This window comes from Diceros bicornis, chromosome 11, assembly GCF_020826845.1.
Source record: "Diceros bicornis minor isolate mBicDic1 chromosome 11, mDicBic1.mat.cur, whole genome shotgun sequence".
NCBI classification, from domain to species: Eukaryota; Metazoa; Chordata; class Mammalia; order Perissodactyla; family Rhinocerotidae; genus Diceros; species Diceros bicornis.
Window position 1 is genome coordinate 13,063,207 of NC_080750.1, and position 17,280 is coordinate 13,080,486.

The window sequence follows — 17,280 nt, forward strand, 5'->3', positions numbered from 1 at the left end:
ATTATAGGCTCAGAAAGATAGTATGGATTATGTCTTTGTATGTGACCTAACAGTAAACTATATGAGAACTGTTAATCCTCTCACAACCTCACTACAAGTAATTTGTTAAAACAAATGCAAATCAGACCAAATTTAGCTATGCAATAAACATTTATTGGACAAAATTACTAGCAAGCAGCACAAAAACAGTTCATAAATCTGTCTGGTATCCTCAATGAAATCCCAGTTCTGTTTCTCTAGATGCTTCAACCTTTGCATGAAAGGTTCTCTTTAGGCAGACTCAACAGTACCCTGACGGCATACTGTTAACCTTTGGTTGGCACTGGGCAGTTGAAATCCTCGGATGTCAACCCCAGATTTCACTCTAACCTCAATGCCATTCTAAAAGTACAGGATGTGGAGCTTACCAGATCTCTGCCCTGTTTCTAAGGGAGGGGAACATCCCCAATATCCAGGCAGTTCACATATATCAAATGTCACCAGTTTCAACGACTAAGAGCCCATTTCTAACATCTGTTGTATAAAGGAGTATCTGTTATGTAACAGGAATAGCTTCTGAAGGGCTTATGTAGCTGCTTTGAGAGGGTGGCCTTTCTGATTAAATGCCAGCTGAGCGCTCCTAGAATGTCAATTTTTAACATATTTAGATAAAAAAACAAGAATGTAAGTTCCATGAAGGCAAGGATTTTTGTTTGTTTTGGTCACTGCTGTACCTGGCCCATAGTAAGTGTTCAAATATTTGTTGAATGAGGAAATGTGCTGACTTTGCTGAAGTATTTAAGTTACAGACATAAAAATAAACATGTTTTGCTCACAAGCATTCTTAATGCAACTATAATAATAAAAAATAGGTTGGAAACACACAGTCCTAATTTAGGGAGTTCAAGAGCTTAAAAGAGGGGAAGCATCGAGGTAAGAGGACACTCACGCTAGCTTTCCAATACTGGATTCTCTAAGACTGTATCAGTTTGGCAACCCTAAGAGATGCCCACTTAATCCAAAAATTAAACTGGTACTTAGAGCCAACACATTGTGGGCCTGCATTTTCTGTCTAGCTTTTAACTCCCTTCTCAAAATCCTTCCCTTGCTTTTGAGTAACTTATTTTTAAATACTCCACCTTATTATTTCACCATGTTATTTGCATCATGTTAAACCGTGGCCAATTTTTAAAACTGTTAAAGACATTACTATATTTCGTAATACACTAAACCTTTACGTATAAATACTTTTATCTTCAGCCCCTGTAAAGCCATCAGATGTTCAAAAAAAGTTTTTAAACATGAATCAGAGAGTCTAGTTTTAAGAACTTAGGTATGAATAGGTGAGATCATAACCCATTTAATATAGTCCCCCAAATGAATTACAGAATGTGTGAAATGAAAAGGTCCCTTAGAGTGTGAAATTCTTCTGTTGCACAATCCTGTCTGTCTGCTTTCCTCAAGAAGTTTGTAGTCATTTTCAGAATCCATTCCAGGAGCCAACTTCTTAATTTAGATATCAGGCAAACCATTCTGTAAAAACCAAACATTTGTCAACAATGTTTCCTTTATCTTCCCATCTTAATACTTTATGCCAACTTCTGAAAATCTTGATTGTCTTAGTCACTTGCCTACTCCTATATGATTTACATATCGGTAAGAGCAAAAAAAAGGCCTGGACTGTTGCTCTTAGGATGCCATTTTCAATCCAAAGCTGAAAATTTAGGCCATTAAAAAAAAATAAAATTACTCTTGTTGAGGTATTAGTCTACCAAAAAAGGAGGGGAGGTGGAGAAGAGTGGAAACTCTTCCTTTAGAAATGGCTTGACACAGGATTCTATAGAAATACCCCCCTCTTCCATTTGCCCCACTTGACCCTCTGCCTTCTAACTTTCCACACCATCCAAGAAATCAGTGACAACCGGGCCTCAGATACAATGAGCTTATGCCCAAATCTTTGCCAAAATTTGGGGGTGGGGAAAGAAGACAATTGCCTATCAAGGAGTGCAAATTCATAAGCATGATGATTGAGAGAAGTTTACTTATGGTGAGTAAACAATCAACTCCAAAGTCCAAAAGATAACTCATGGTGAGTAAATAATCAAGTCCAAAGAGTAAATGAGCTGCACTGCTTTCCTCCACGCCCCCTTCTTCAGCTCACTGCTTCTCTCAACTTGTCCCTTATCATCTCAGTCCTGTGTCCCTCTTCTTGTTCTGCTCCCCTCTCCCCCTTCTCTAAGTTCCCTTCCTTTATTCCCTGCCAGAACTGTCTGTTCAGAGTTAGTGGCAATGAAAATGGACAGCATGGATTTTGCAAGTGGAACCTACATAATTTCGTGACTTAATCAGTTGGTGTTTGGGGATGTGTGGGTGTGTGTAAAAAACAGGGAAGTCAAAGAGTCCCAGGCTTCTGGGAGGAGTACCGAGTGAATAAAGTTAACATTTACTGAAATGGGAACACTGAAAAATAAGTACATTTGGGAAAGAAGTTAGTTCAGTTTTGGACCTGAGACACCTGCGTGGCCTGCTCATGGTCAGACTGTTGTAGAGTAACAACAGCTTTAGCTGAGCGATTACTGCTGCCAGGCATCATGCTAATAAACCGCTTTCAGATAAATCACTCTCATTTAATCTTCACTACACCCCTATGACCTGGTTACTATTGGTCACAAATGGTAAACGAGAAAATAAAGCTCCGAGAAGCTAAGTAACTTCTCCAGTTTCCTAGTGGTAGTGCAGGAACTCAAATCCAGCTGATTTCATTCCAAAACATAAGAAAAAAATTATGAAGCCAAGCTTCCGCCACCCCTTTTCGAAGACCCTCCCATAAGGTGCTGAAGAAGGACACTTTCACTAGTCTTCATCCCACCCCGCCACACCGGCTGTATGACCCTGGACATACCACACCCTCCGGAATTCAGTTTCCTTGCCCCCTCCCCCCCAAAACTGGAGTACATGGTCTCCAAGCCCCTTACCACTTCAACTCTGCATTCAGAGTACTCACCAGGGCAAAAGATACACGATGAAAAACAACACCAGGTGGAAGAGAATGAAGAGCCAGAGATCCAGCCAGTAGGACTGTTTCGGAAACCGGTCTGCCCCGGACTGAGGCTGGACTTCGTGGTTCTGCTGCTGCCTCCCAGCTTCACCCAAGCCTCGCCGCTCCCGGGCACCGTCCCGACCATCTTCGGCCGCCACGTCCACCTCCATCTCGCACCAGTCGCCGCGCTGCAATTCGAACAGCTGCAAAACCCTCAGTTACCGCACTTCCGCGTTCCCGTCGCCAGAAACTGGACAGAGTGCGCTCCCCTGCGCACGCGCTACTCCCGCCCCGGAAATGGGCCCTGGGTCCCGCTCCCTCCCAGCGCGCAGGCGCAGCCCGGCGGTCCGCTGTCTCCGTGACAGCCGGCAGGCAGCGCGGGCTCCGCCCGGAAGAAGATGAGCTGCCCGCTCCGCCTCCAGCGCCCTGGCGGAGAGCTGGGTCTTCAGGTTTTGCCAGAAGAAATACTCTGTGGCGGGGCCGGAAGTCACCCTCACGTTCCGTTCCTGTCAGGTGATGAATTCCACCCTGGAACTGCCCACGGTCGCCTCTCCTTATCTCTGTATTCCTTTTGGATCCATATGCCCAGGTTTAAGGAGGGCCCCCTATGATGGGGTTTGCACTGTCCCTAGCAGGTTACACATACTTTATTTAATCCTTGAAAAAGCTCTAATGAGGTGGACATCTTAATTACGAGCGTTGAGTTTTTAAGGGGGCCAGAGAGCAAAACATGAGAATTTTGCATGTACTTCATGGGAGTGAATTTAAGAATAATGCAAGGGTTTGGGAGTGTGATCCACAGCGAGATTAAAGTGCTGGCCGAAAAAATGATTGACCATTGTAGGCGAGGAAAAAGTCTCCTCTACCCACTTTGGGTCTCTAGCAGGGCCCAAGAATCAAACTGACATAAGACAGATTAACAGAAGAAAAGCATACAGATTTTATTAAAATTTTTTTACATGTACGTGAGAACTTTTGCAAGAGAATGAAGACCTGAAGAAGTGACCAGAGCAAAAGCTTTTATGCCTTTTAGGCAAAGAAACAAGACAGGGGTTTGGGCTAAGGGGCAGTAAATTGTGGAGAGATGACTAGGAAGGTAAGGGCTAGTTTAGCAATGTTTGTTTGTACCGATTTCTCAGCCTGGATTCCCCATCTCTGGTGATAAAAATGTTTTTCTTCCTCCTAGTCAAGGGAGGGCACCTTTCACATGAGAGTTTTACCTCTTCCTTTCAGGCAGAAAAAAGGTCACAGAGCCCTTACACCTCTTGTTTCTCAGGTGCTTTTGACTCAAAATAATCAGTATGCCAAAGTGGCTTATTTTGAGGTAACATGCTCTGAACTCCTTCATTTCCCCTGTCTGAAACTTCCCTAGAAGTTTCACATAAAAGCTGCATTGGTGGCTGTGGAGAGAAGAGTTGGGTTAGTAGCCAAGTGGCGAGGGATCTGCAAAGGGAGAGAAGAACAGATTAGAATGAGAATGAATAAACTGAAAATTACAAATCTAAGCACATTTCCCCATATCCCGTTAAATCAGTCTCTCGTCCCTGGGAATAGGTCGGTCCGATAGACTGGCTGAGCCTCCTTTATCAATGGCAAGTGTTTGTCTTGTCCTTCAAAAGGTGCAGATTAGACACTGTTTGTCCCAAGTGATTTACGTAGAAGCAGCCTGCTTCTCCAGTGACCGCACAAGGTTCCCCTTCTTGGGCGGTCAGTGTGGCCAAGGCAAGGAGATTTGGGAGTACAACAGAGGCTAAAAACTTCTGATTGAAGGGCTTCAGTGTTTGCAGAGTGATATTGAACTCTTGTTCTATTACTATGGAAAGATTTAGAGCTATCTTCTCCAATTCGTAACTTCCAAAGCCTGGGAAAACAGATCTCAGTATTGAAAAGAACTTAAAATTGTGATACACAAGCCAGTTTTCTCTGACATCTCGTCTAGTGTGTTTGTGTGGCACTACTTTATGAACAAAGGAGCCCAAGTTTGTAATTTGGCTGGCATTTAAGGTGGAGTACCTGGTGACAGAGGGGGTCAGGAATCCAAGTCCATATTGTCCTGACCATCTAGGTGGGAACCCTTTATATATCTTGTCATCACATGAGATGAAAAGACCAGTATTGTTCTTGGATAAGATCAGAATGGAACTTGTGACCTACCGGGTTGGGGTTTGGTATATCTTGTCACCTGTCATGTTGGCATCTGCACATCTCCACCTTCCGTGTATCCCTATCAGTCGGTAGGATTAGAACAGGTTGCAAAATATCTGATATAGGAGGCCTGCAGTTAGGCCTTAGCAGCTATACGGTTTGGTTTTGTTACCTGCCCAAGTTAGTCTAGATTTTTGGTCTATTTATGTAATCTTTGGTTTTCGGCAGCTAATTAGGGGAGCAACTGAGCTACCCCAGGTTACACAGGGATGGCTTGTGAGCCAGCCATAACATCTGATGATTTGGCAGGTGTCTGTACCATAAGAGTCAGTGCTAAGACCATTTAGCACCTTAATGAGAGGCTGGAGGATGCTACCTGTGGAATCAAACCACAGGGTTTTATTCAGTAAGTTCCAGCACCATGACAGTTTTCAACGCAAGGGGAAAAATTCCCTTCTAATGTCTTTATCTGAACAAAGGACAGTACTTGAGCTTCCACAGAGGTTTTTCTGTGTCCAGTCAACTCACCAAAAGAAGAGGAAGAGTGACGTATTTTCTTGGTTGTGGATGCTGTACCCTGTCATGCATTCGTTTTCCAGAGTTTGTCCACCAGGTGCTCACATTGGCAGAACAAAAATTAGTTCAGGTTCTTTTGTGTGATCTAAATGTTGACATAAGCAGCAATCAGATTGATGAGTTAATGTGGCCAGGGTTTGGAAAACTGTATAAGGGGGTGTTGGGTCTGTGCTTGACCTGTTGATAAAACAGTAAGTGTTCGTAAGAGTGAGAGACAGTTTGAAAGAGAGCCCATAGTGGAAGATCAGAGGGAAAATAGAATAGATTGAGACAAGCAGTTTAACAAGGTGTGTTTGTACTGATTTCTCTGCCTGGACTTCTCTTCTCTGGTGATAAGAATGTCTCCCTTCCTCCTGGTATAGGGAGGGCACCTTTCACATGGGAGTTTTATCTCCTTCTTTCAGGAAGAAAAAGAAAGGTCAGAGTGCCCTTCTTGCACCTGTTGTTTCTGCCTTTAACTCAAGATAATATGCTCAAGGGGCATGTGTTTGGGGTGACATACTCTGAACTCCTTCACTGTACTGCCTGGATTTTCCCCGGTGGCTCCAATTTTAAACATCTCTCCCCTTATCACATTATGAATCTTGGATTGTTCAGAAATACAGATATCTAGACAGATAAGTGGTTCTCTTAGTGTGATGAATGAAGATGTGACTGTGTGTGTGTTTAATAAACTGCCACTAAATCTTTGTAAAACCTCTTTGAAGCTGTGATTACTCTATTTTACAGAACTGGAAAATGAGACACAAAAAGAGTGAATTGTCTAACGTTACTAAAAAAAAGTTATAAAGCCTAAAATTGACTCTGAATCCAGTTTTCCTGATGCTGTTCAACAGATGCCTAACTTCGCTTAAATTTGCCTCTAAATCAGTTGCCCCATAATAGAGACAAAGATAGTGTACTTCCTTAGAGATAAATACCACTGTCCTTTGCTTTGTAGATTCTGGGAATGAGAAGACCATCACCTGAGACTTAACTGAACTGTATGATGTAGCCCAGATTATCTGCTAGTAGTAGATTGGAAAAGACCCTGATCTTAAGTGACATTGAGGCTTTATAAAAATTACAGGGGGAGGGTAAACTATTGCCCATAGCAGAGATGGACGCATCTTTCTCAATGGCAAGAGTTGATCAATTATTTCTAATTACTGAAATAGGATTGATAAAAATTATTGAACTTTTCAGGGTAGAAGTAGCCATTTCAGAAAAAGGTTTGAAATGGTTTAAACTTGTCCTTGGCAGAGTCACCCACTCATCTCTGAGAGGATGTTGGTACTCTAGTCTGATCTCTTGAGTCAGGAAGATCTGTCACATTTGGGAGAGTAATTAATGCAAACAGGGAGGGGTCCTTTAGACTAAATTCAATTAAAAGGTCTTGTCACCTCTTCAGACTTCATCCCTGTAAAAATCCCTTTGATCACTCCACATGACAGACAGAAATGAATGTGGAGTCTGTTGTGGAATTTGCTATGTCCCTAAATTAAAAGCAATTTAATTTCCAAGAAAGTACTTTACTGAAATCCAGGTACACTGTTAGCAACGCAAAAGCTCAGCATTTTCCCTACCCCTTAGACTTTTTTACCTTATATGTTCAAGTGAAAAATATGTACCAGGAATTACAGATTGAATTATTACACTGCACCCACGATCCAACATGTTCATGATACCATCAACACAATTAATCTGATTGGGGCTAGGGTTGAGAAGATAGTATTTGAGAATGCCGTAACAAACAGGCCAATGTTAGGAAAGTATTTTTAAGAAGACATGACAAATCTTCTGAAGTTCAAGTGCAGTAAGTTCTCAAGAGGGATGTGGTAAGTTTGGCTTTAACCTAAGGTGATAATGCAGATTTCTTTAGGCTACTATGTCCATATAGTAAAGCATCCTCATGATCATCCTAGGAATTAAACTAATTTTACAGAGTAACCTCTCCAACAGTAAAAAAAACTTTGCTATTGTAATTTTCATCTGAAAACATGTGTTTGTCTTAAGTCATCCCATTCTCATCTTCACTTCATTTTTCCCTCCTTTCCAAATTGGATGAGTGTCCCAACAATAACCCTTTGATGGGTACAGCAAGTTATTTCTCCGTCTTCTGGGGAATTTTATCTATTTCTTTTTTTTTCTCTTTCATCATTACTGCTATACATACCTATGATAGTTTCCTTTGGGAGTTGTACAGTCATCATAACTAATTGCTATTTATTGCAGCTTCTCTTTTATCTTCATCTTGGCCTTTGTCAGTTCCCATCTGTATACCCCACTATTAATATGTCTCCACCCTACTCAGCCAACCTAGTGTCCAGCAAACACCCTTTGCTCCAGCCAGATTGCTTCTATCTTCCTCACGGAAACTGTTCTCCTTTTGGCCTTTGGGCTTTGGTGCATGTTGTTCTCATTCAACTGTAATGCTTCCCCCCTATCTAATCTACCCATCCTTTTTCAATTCAAATGCCAACTTCATAAAGTCTCCCTCACTATGATTCACATTGCTCTCTCCATTCTCAGTATTTCTAACATACAAATTGCAAAAACTTCACTTTTAACTCATCTTCAACTACTTTATATGTCATGTAGAGGATTATCTTCTCAAGATCAAGGCAGTGAAGTATTTGTTCCCATAGTTTTTGGCCTTCCTTCTGCATTACTATTACCCTCTACATTCTATAACACCCACCTATTGATGAGGCTATCTATTGGACTGGTCATTTTTCAAAATTTCTCTACCCTCACCTCAAAAAACACTGAAATCTTCTTGACATGTTGTTTGGCACATTGGCTTGCTTTGTAGCACTGTTTTATGTAAATTGTCTCCCCTATGAGAGTATTAAATATCCTTTAGGAAGGAGGCTATATTTTTACCATCTTTGCAGCTTCCACAAGTCCCTCAAACAGTACCTTGAACATGGAAAAAAAATTAAATATTTATTCAATTATATTTTGTTGTATTCTGAAACTACTAATACAATCCTGGTCAAAAAATACTTGTTGGGGCCGGCTGGTGGCATAGCAGTTAAGTTCACGTGTTCAGCTTTGGCGGCCCGGGGGTTCACTAGTTTGGATCTTGGGTGCGGACCTACTCACCGCTCATCAAGCCATGCTAGGGTGGCATCCCACGTAGAAGAGCTACAACTCTACAACTGTGATATACAACTGTGTACTGGGGCTTTGGGGAGAAAAAAGAAGAGGAGGAAGATTGGCAACAGATGTTAGCACTGGGCCAATCTTCCTCACACACAAAAAAACTTGTTGAATTATCTCTTTTGTAACATAATAGTATAATGATACCACTAAGATCTATTACTGTTGATCTACCACTCTCAGTGGGGATACTTTCTAAGGTTTTTTCAAGTACTAGTAATGGATATGCACTAAATCCATTCCCCCTTTTTGGATATCTCTTCTTTTTTTTTTTTTTTTTGTGAGGAAGACCAGCCCTGAGCTAACATCTGATGCCAGTTCTCCTCTTTTTTGCTGAAGAAAACTGGCCCTGGGCTAACATCCGTGCCCATCTTCCTCCACGTTATATGGGACGCTGCCACAGCATGGCTTAACAAGCGGTGCATCGGTGTGCGCCCGGGATCCGAACCGGCGAACCCCGGGCCGCCGCAGTGGAGCGTGCGCACTTAACTGCTTGCGCCACCGAGCCGGCCCCCTGGATTTCTCTTCTTTAATTTCAATAAATACTCAGTGAATTCCTACTGTGTGTCAGGCACTGTCTGAGGAGCCGTAGGAGATATAGATGCAGTAGTCATCCAACTGTTTAGAAGTACGGTAGTCTCCCCTTATCCGCAGGGGATATGTTTTAAGACCCCCAGTGGATGCCTAAAACTGCGGATAGTACCAAACCCTACATATACTATGTTCTTTCCTAAAGCTACATACCTATGATAAAGTTTAATTTATAAATTAGGCACAGTAAGAGATTAACAACAATAACTAGTAATAAAGTAGAACAGTTATAACAATATACTGTAATAAGTTGTGTGAATGTGGACTCTCCGCAAAATATCTTGTTGTACTGTATTTACCCTTCTTGTGATTATGTGAGATGATACAGTGCCTATGTGATGAGGTGAAGTGAGGTGAATGATGTAGGCATTGTGATGTAGCGTTAGGCTGCTTTGACCTTCTGTCTTCCACTCACAAATTTAATGCTATTTCTGTCTTAATTTATTCCACACGGTGGCTGTAACTTTTGCAGTTTGAGGTGTGACAGCAAAACCAGCACAAATTTCTTTTTCTTTCTTCACAATTTCACAGATAGAAGATTCATGCTTTCTGTAGATCTTAGCAACCTCAGCATACAATTCTTTTTCTTTTCTTATTAAGTCGAGAACTTGCACCTTTTCACTTAAAGGAAGCATTTCACGGCTTCTCTTTGGCATATTCGAATTGCCAGGATCACTGCTCTTAAATGACTAACGGAGAGTAGTGTACTAAATGACTAACTACTAAATGACTAACAGAGAGTAGTGTATACAGCATGGATCAGCTGGACAAAGGGGTGATTCATGTCCCGAGCAGGATGGAGTGGGACAGCAAGAGGTTTTATCACACTACTCAGAACGGTAAGAATTTTAAAACTTATGAACTGTTGACTTCTGGAATTTTCCATTTAATATTTTCAGACCATGGTTGAGTGAGGGTAATGGAAACCTTGGAAAGCAAAACCGTATATAAGGGGAAACTGCTGTACTGACTGAGGACTTTTGACAGAGCAATGGGATATTCAAACATTCTGTTCCAGAGCCCTGAAGTTCTGCATAATGGTTTGGGTGTTAGGAAGGCTAAGCAGGATTGGCTCTGAACGAACTGTCTACCCTCTTCCCTCTACCTACACGTGTACAGACTTTAACCGTAAGAGCTCAGTTTTGTTATTTTGTATTTTAGGGTTTCATAAAAGTTTTTATTTCAAAATAAAGAAGGCATTCTGCTGCTTTTTAAAGTTTAAAAACCGCTTCAGTAGGGCAAAGCTTAATTGGTAGGTCAAGATGACAAAGATGTTGAAATCTCATTATGCTAATTAACTCAGCAATTAACCTGTTTTTGTTTTATTGAAAGACTTTGGAGGGACAGTCATGAGGGTGGAGATTGAAAGGTTAGTCAATACATGATATCTTCTCTGATAAAATTATATAATAGGCTTCCAAGAGTAGACATGGCAATATTAACATGGACATGAACTAGAGTAACAGTGTTAAGTAAATGGATACCAAGGTGATAACCGCTGTGTGTAAAATATTAACCAGAATTAGGCTCATTTTATAAGCGTGGGAAGTGTCAACATGTTAATAGCAGTTATTTCTGGGAGATGGAACCACAGATCATTTCATTCTTAGTGCTTTTTCGTATTTTCCAAGTTTTCTCAGTGAAAATGCATTCATTACAAGTTGGGAAGAAAGTCTTTTGAAAACAAGTGTGTTAGAAAATAAGCAAGAGATGGTCTAGGCCAAAATTATTATTTAGCTATTCTAACATCAGATCACAGGCACTAGGCACATAGTGTCAGGTGTTATAGAGACACATAATAGTGCTTTTCAAACTACATTCCATGGAGTTCTATGATTCCTCAGTGATCACTCAGGGGCCAACATGAAACGGAGGAGACAGATGTAGGGAATAAGACTTCAAGCATCTACTGGAGAAGTTCATCTTTTATGTTCGTAACTATAAATATGCCCCATTAGAAAACAGATTTACTTTTTTTTCTGCCTTGGTGAGAGCTGTGTCAAAAGTCACCTTGGGAGACCCATGTTCAAAATGGTGGAGTAGGCAACCCCAAGCCTCCATCCCTCCACAGAAACATTGAAAAATAAGTAGAAACTATCTGAAACAGGTTTGTCTGTACTCTGGGAAACAGTCAGAGGTTCACAGCAACCAAACAAATGCTAAATCAAAATATATGAAGACATGGACAGAATTAAAGGGAGAAATAGAGAGTTCTATAATAATATTTGGAGACTTAATACCCCACTTTCAATAATGGGTAAAACATCTAGACAGAAGATCAATAAGAAAGTAGAAGACTTGAACAACACTATAAACCAAGTAGACCTAACAGACATATCTAGAATACTCTACCCAGTAACTGCAGAATATACACATCAATTGGTAACCCAGGCAGACTAAAATAGATCATGTATTGACTTTAGAAACTGAGAAGAATCAGGTTCATAAAGTTTTCAACATTGCCAATTCACAAAGTAATCCTACACAAATTCCAGCTCAAAATTAATGAAGAGGCTGTTGCTTGTTTAGTAATGCTCTGCTCTTCCTAAGCTAGCAACTTCTAGCCCTCATAGAATGTACTAGTTAGGCTCTTTATATTGCAAATCCCAGACACTCACTAAATATAACTCTAGGACTGTTTTAAGACTGTCATGGGTCCAAGGATCCAAACCCAGGGCTCTTACTCTACCCGATATCATATAAAACATACTTAGAATGGCTCATTCCCTCGCTTCTTTCAGGTTATTGCTCAAATGTCACCTACTCAGGTTACTTCCCTGACTATCCTATTTTAAATTGTACCCATGATCTGACCCCTGGCACTCGTCATCCCTCTTCCTGGCTTTGTTTTCTCCATAGCGTCCATGCCACCCAATGTACCATATATATTGTACTTCCTTCTCTTGTAAATTGTCTGTATCCCCTCCATGAGGACAGGAATGTTTTATGTTTTGCTCACTGTTGTATCTCTAACACCTAGATCAGCACCCACATGTAATAAATGCTCAATAAATATTTGCTGAATATGTGAAAGAAAATTTACCTACATACTCACATTAAATAAAATTGAATCTGAACTCTGGAACATCTAGACTCTAGAAACAGACTGCTAGGGTTCAAATCCTGGTTCAGCAATTTGCTGGCTGTTGACCTCAGCCAAGTTACATAACTCTTTTTCTCAGTTTCCTCATCTGTAAAATGAGGATAGTCGTATTAGTTCTTGTTGTATTGAGTTTTTGTGAAGATTAATATGAGTTGATTTTTATAAAGCACTTTGCACAATGTCTGGCATATTGTAAACACCGTGAAGGGGTTAACTTGTAGTGGTAGTAAGAGTTGATTGAACTGAATCTGAATTAGTGCTATGTTTTCTGGATAAAACATTTATTTATTTAGATTTTACAATTTTCTCTTTGTATTTTGGAGCCATTTTGTGTTTTGAAGATTTTGTATGCCCTGGAAACTAGCCTTTTCGTAGATGGTTACAGATGAAAAGAATCTTAGGTCTCTTGGAATTAGGAAAGGCCATCTAATCAGGCATCTTAGGAAAAATAAGCCAATGGAACACATAATTCAAGATACTATATGCTTCTGTGAGAGCCTACACTACTTCTTTGTGAAGCTTATCTCAGTTGTTTTTACTTGTTCAATGTCAGTCTTCTACCTCTAGCTTCTAAGCTTCTAAGCTGGATTCAAAGCTCCATGGGAGCAAAATTTGCCTTATTCACCAGTAAAACTCATGTCATATTTGTCACATGGTAGATGCTTAATTCAATTTGGTTAAAGAAATATGTACTCTTGGCCACTCAGGATCCTAGGAAGCTGTAGTGAACAAATTATATTTTTATCCATCAGAAGCAAGAATCCATTATTTCCACCTCTAAGAACCTGTCCTCTCACATTCTTTTCTTCTATCTGATTTTTGTTTACTAGAATTCACCATGATCCCTTTTGCCTCATGGCCTCAACTGTTGTCTGCCTTTCCTCTGTGTCTTTCAACTTTTGCCCATCGTTACTAGCTGATGACTTTTTCTGTGTACTGAAGTCAAATTCCCAAGAGAGAGACCCTAACTGGTTTAATTAATTAGAATTATTGATCTTGGGTAAAGTTCTCATATTATAGGCTGCTCTCAAGTATATAGGTTGACTGCCCTTGCATCAGGTGGCCTAATCAGATATGGCCAAGGTGGGAATGATCTGGTTCAGAATAAGATTATCTGTGCATAAGGAACAGCTAGGGCTGATTCCTTCAGTAGAGCTTCTGTGTAAAAGTTTTCAGGATACAGGATGGGGAAGGCTGGCTTGTGAGGCTGAGGCTGTCCAGCATATGCCCCATTTATTCATTCAACTACAATTATTAAGGTTGACTATGTGTTAGAGGGTTATAGTGTGGAGAGGGGATATAGATACAAGACTCTGCCCTTGCCCTCGTGGAGCTCAGAGGAGACAGGCAAGCAAATTGAATACCCAACAATGGTATATGATACAGGCGAGCACATTGTGCTGTGGGAACACAGGGTGAACACTCAGTGGGGACCAAGAGTGTGAGATAAGCTCCGTCCTCACTCAGGTCTGTCTGTTCTAAGGATATGTTGAAGAGAAGAAAGTCTGTGTCACATACCCTTGTTATCTTGATATCTTGTTTTAAAAAATTGTCTACAGCAAAACCAAGAAATGGCATTAGGCGCATACTCCTTTACCTGAAGGACTTGTTTGTTTTTGAGTGGAGGAGGAGTGCTGCTCTTCTGCTCTCAGGTGTTTTCTCCAGCTTGCGTAATGATTGTACAGAATTGTGTGAAAAGAACCACCTGTAATCTAAGAGATGTGGCCTTGAAACTGGGCTGAGATCCTGGGAGACCTTCCTCGCCCTCCTTCAGATTTCTACCACTCTTGTCCCTTCACAGCAGTCCAAACCACTAATTGCTGGACAAGTATTCAAGGTCACTCTTTTCTTCCTGGTAATCTAGATATCACAGAAGGGAGGATTTCTGGTACCCTTCATTCTGATGGAGCTCTCAGAAAGAGTGGAGCCCCTGGGGCACTGTTCTTTATTTGTGCCCCTAACTTTCTTCATCTTCTGCCACCCTTGCTTACTCTTCTTTTCCAGTCAATTCTGCGGTAATGTCTGTTCCAGCCAACAGCCTGAAGGTGGGTCATTGGTCCTGTAGGTCAGAGCTATACACCACCTTGCATATTAGCACACACTGCAAGTGTAACCCTACTGCTAGATGACCATCCCGTTTTGAAGATGATGCTATTCTAGGTATTCCGACTCAGACCCAAGATGAACCTGAGAATCTGAATCCATTTGATGAAGTTCTTAGTGACCTAAATATCTCTGCCAGTGGTGTTCATCGTTGAATACTTGTTGCCTGGCACATAGTACTTTTTAAAAGTTATCTTTTGTTGAGTAAATGAAAGCAGCTTTAGGGGATTGTTCAGGAGGACAGAAAAGGAGTCTTTGTATTACTTTAGTTTGGAAGTTGGCACTGAGGAAGAAGTTAATAATTATCATTTCAAACTGCAGAATATGGTATATTGGCCCTTTCTGGCACACCGTGTAAGACGCTGAAACGCAGAGACCCTGCATTGGAAGTCTTTGAAAGAGTTCGTGTCATTGACCAGTAGATGGCAGTCTTATGCTAGGGTTCAGAGAAAGCAAGTAGCAGAACGTAAAGAAGCATTTCATAATTGGTTGAAGTGTCCATCCACCACCTTCCTCCCCTCTCAATCCACATAAAACCCCCTCCCACTTTCATTCTACCCCAGACAACTGTCTTACCCACCCAGTCACCTCTCTTCAGGTGCCCAGGCATGTCTTGCTGCCAGTCTCCAGTTGCTCACTGGAAAATATTTTATATTTACTCATAGTCAGCTTATAGGAACGGGACCAGCTACATAATTTGCGGGACCTAGTGTGAAATGAAAATGCAGGGATCCTTGTTCTAAAATTTATCGAGAATTTTAAGACAGTAACAGCAAAGCATTAAACCAAGCACAAGGCCCTTGAAGCCAGCCGTGCTTAAGAGCTTAAAAGATATCTCCCTCTCCCCACCCACCCTCTGTCATTGCAACACCTTCCTGTGACACACACCAAAGGGACTACTTAAAGGAAGAATCACTGGATGTTATTCAGACATCATAGAATCTTAGCACTGGAAAGAAATTTAGAGATCATCTTGTCCAGTAGCCTTATTTTAAAGATAATTGAACTAAATTCCAACGAGATGAAGTGAGTCACCCAAAGTCCCCAGCTAGTTATGTCACAGACTGGACTGGAACTAAGAGTTTGCATTTATCAGGCCAAGGCTTGCTCTACCACACAGGCTCAGTGGAGGGTATTTTGAGAAAAGAGTTTTCCCATTTACTCAAGACATACTTTTCTCTGTCTTCTCAACAAGAGAAGGGTGCAGGTTTGTATTACTTACATTTATTGAGTACCAGCTATATGCCAGGCACCATGCTAGTTGTTTTATATGTAATACCTCAATTAACAACAATCTCAGAAAATCATTACTATTTTTCCTATTTTTCAAGTGAGAAAAATTGAGGCTCAGAACTTGAGTTTCAATAAGTAAAAAGACAAGAGTTTAAGCAAGTCTCTGTGATTCCAAAACTCATTCTCTTTTTACCACATCATTTCTGAGTTCTAGGAAGGCTGAGTTAGCCTGTATTTCCTGAACATTGGTCTTATTTTTAGTCAGCTCTGGACAACCTTGGGGACTCTTACCAGGCTATCCATGTTCTTCAAATTTACCAGGATTGCTGCTGCCTTAGGGCCTTTGTTCCAGAGTGTTTTCTCCACTTGATAGTCCGCCAGATAATCCTTGAAAATAGAATGCATGTCAGCTGGGTAATAGTGGATCTGATCACATAGGGTCTTTTAGGCCATTTAAGGGCATTGGCTTTTTCTCTGAATGAAATGGGAGACGTTGCACTGCTTTGTTCAGAGGAGTGACATGATCTGGTTTAGATTTTTAAAGGATCCTTCTGGCTGCTGTAGTGAAAAAGAGACTAAGGGGGGAGGGTAGGGAACGTAGAGGTGGGAGGCTTTTTAGGGGGTTATTACAGTAATCCAGGGGGAAGACAATGGTGACTCAGACCAAAGTGATAGCAATGGAAGTGATGGGAGGTGGTTGGCTTCTGGAGTTATATATGTATTTAAGTATTATGTTTTTAACTTTTTGTTATGGAAAATTTCAAATACATTCAAAAGTAGGAAGAAAAGTAAAATGAATTTCCATCATTCACTTCATCAGTGAACCTATCATGTGTCATCATGCGTCAGGCACTTTTCAACAGCTGCAACAGTTGTCAACTTGTGACCAATCTTGTTTCACCGATACCCTTCCCCACTGTCTCCCCAATTCCAGACTGAAGAGGAAGCAATTTGAAGCAGATCCCAGATACCACATTTCATGTGTAAGTGTTTCAGCTTTTACTACTCCAGCTGCTTCTAACTGTCCCTCTATTCTGCTCTCTACCCTATGGCTTCTGCTTGCTTGTAGTTTCCCATACTCATGACTTTAATAACTCACGGCCTGCCCTCTTTGTCCTCTTTAAACCTTTTTCCTTTCTACCAACTACTAACTGTGTGTTTCTCAGATTCAAACTCCCTAAAGAGAGATTTTTCTAAGTTCAGTTAGTTGTATGGTTCTTTCTGCACAGAGTTCATAAGCTCCCCAAATTGTGGTTGGTTGGCTGCTCCTGGGTCACGCTCTCTTGGTCAATCAGGTTGGGGTGATATCAAGGTCAATTTCCCAAAGAGGGGTTATAGCAATGGCAGTCACTTAGCAAATGATGGG

At 41.1% G+C, this 17,280-nt stretch overlaps 1 protein-coding gene across 1 annotated transcript; it reads right to left on the reverse strand.

Annotated features, from left to right (window-relative positions):
• Positions 1 to 131: 131 nt before the first annotated feature.
• On the reverse strand, positions 132 to 3,281 carry C11H4orf3 (chromosome 11 C4orf3 homolog). The gene is made up of 2 exons (XM_058549976.1): positions 2,984 to 3,281; positions 132 to 1,512 (listed from the first exon to the last, which is right to left on the reverse strand). Coding segments are annotated over exons 1-2 (207 nt in total). The 5' UTR covers positions 3,190 to 3,281; the 3' UTR covers positions 132 to 1,511.
• Positions 3,282 to 17,280: the final 13,999 nt, after the last annotated feature.

Bases quoted from the DNA above. Each gene is read 5' to 3' on its own strand.
- C11H4orf3 (XM_058549976.1), bottom strand. From the start codon at position 3,189: ATGGAGGTGGACGTGGCGGCCGAAGATGGTCGGGACGGTGCCCGGGAG.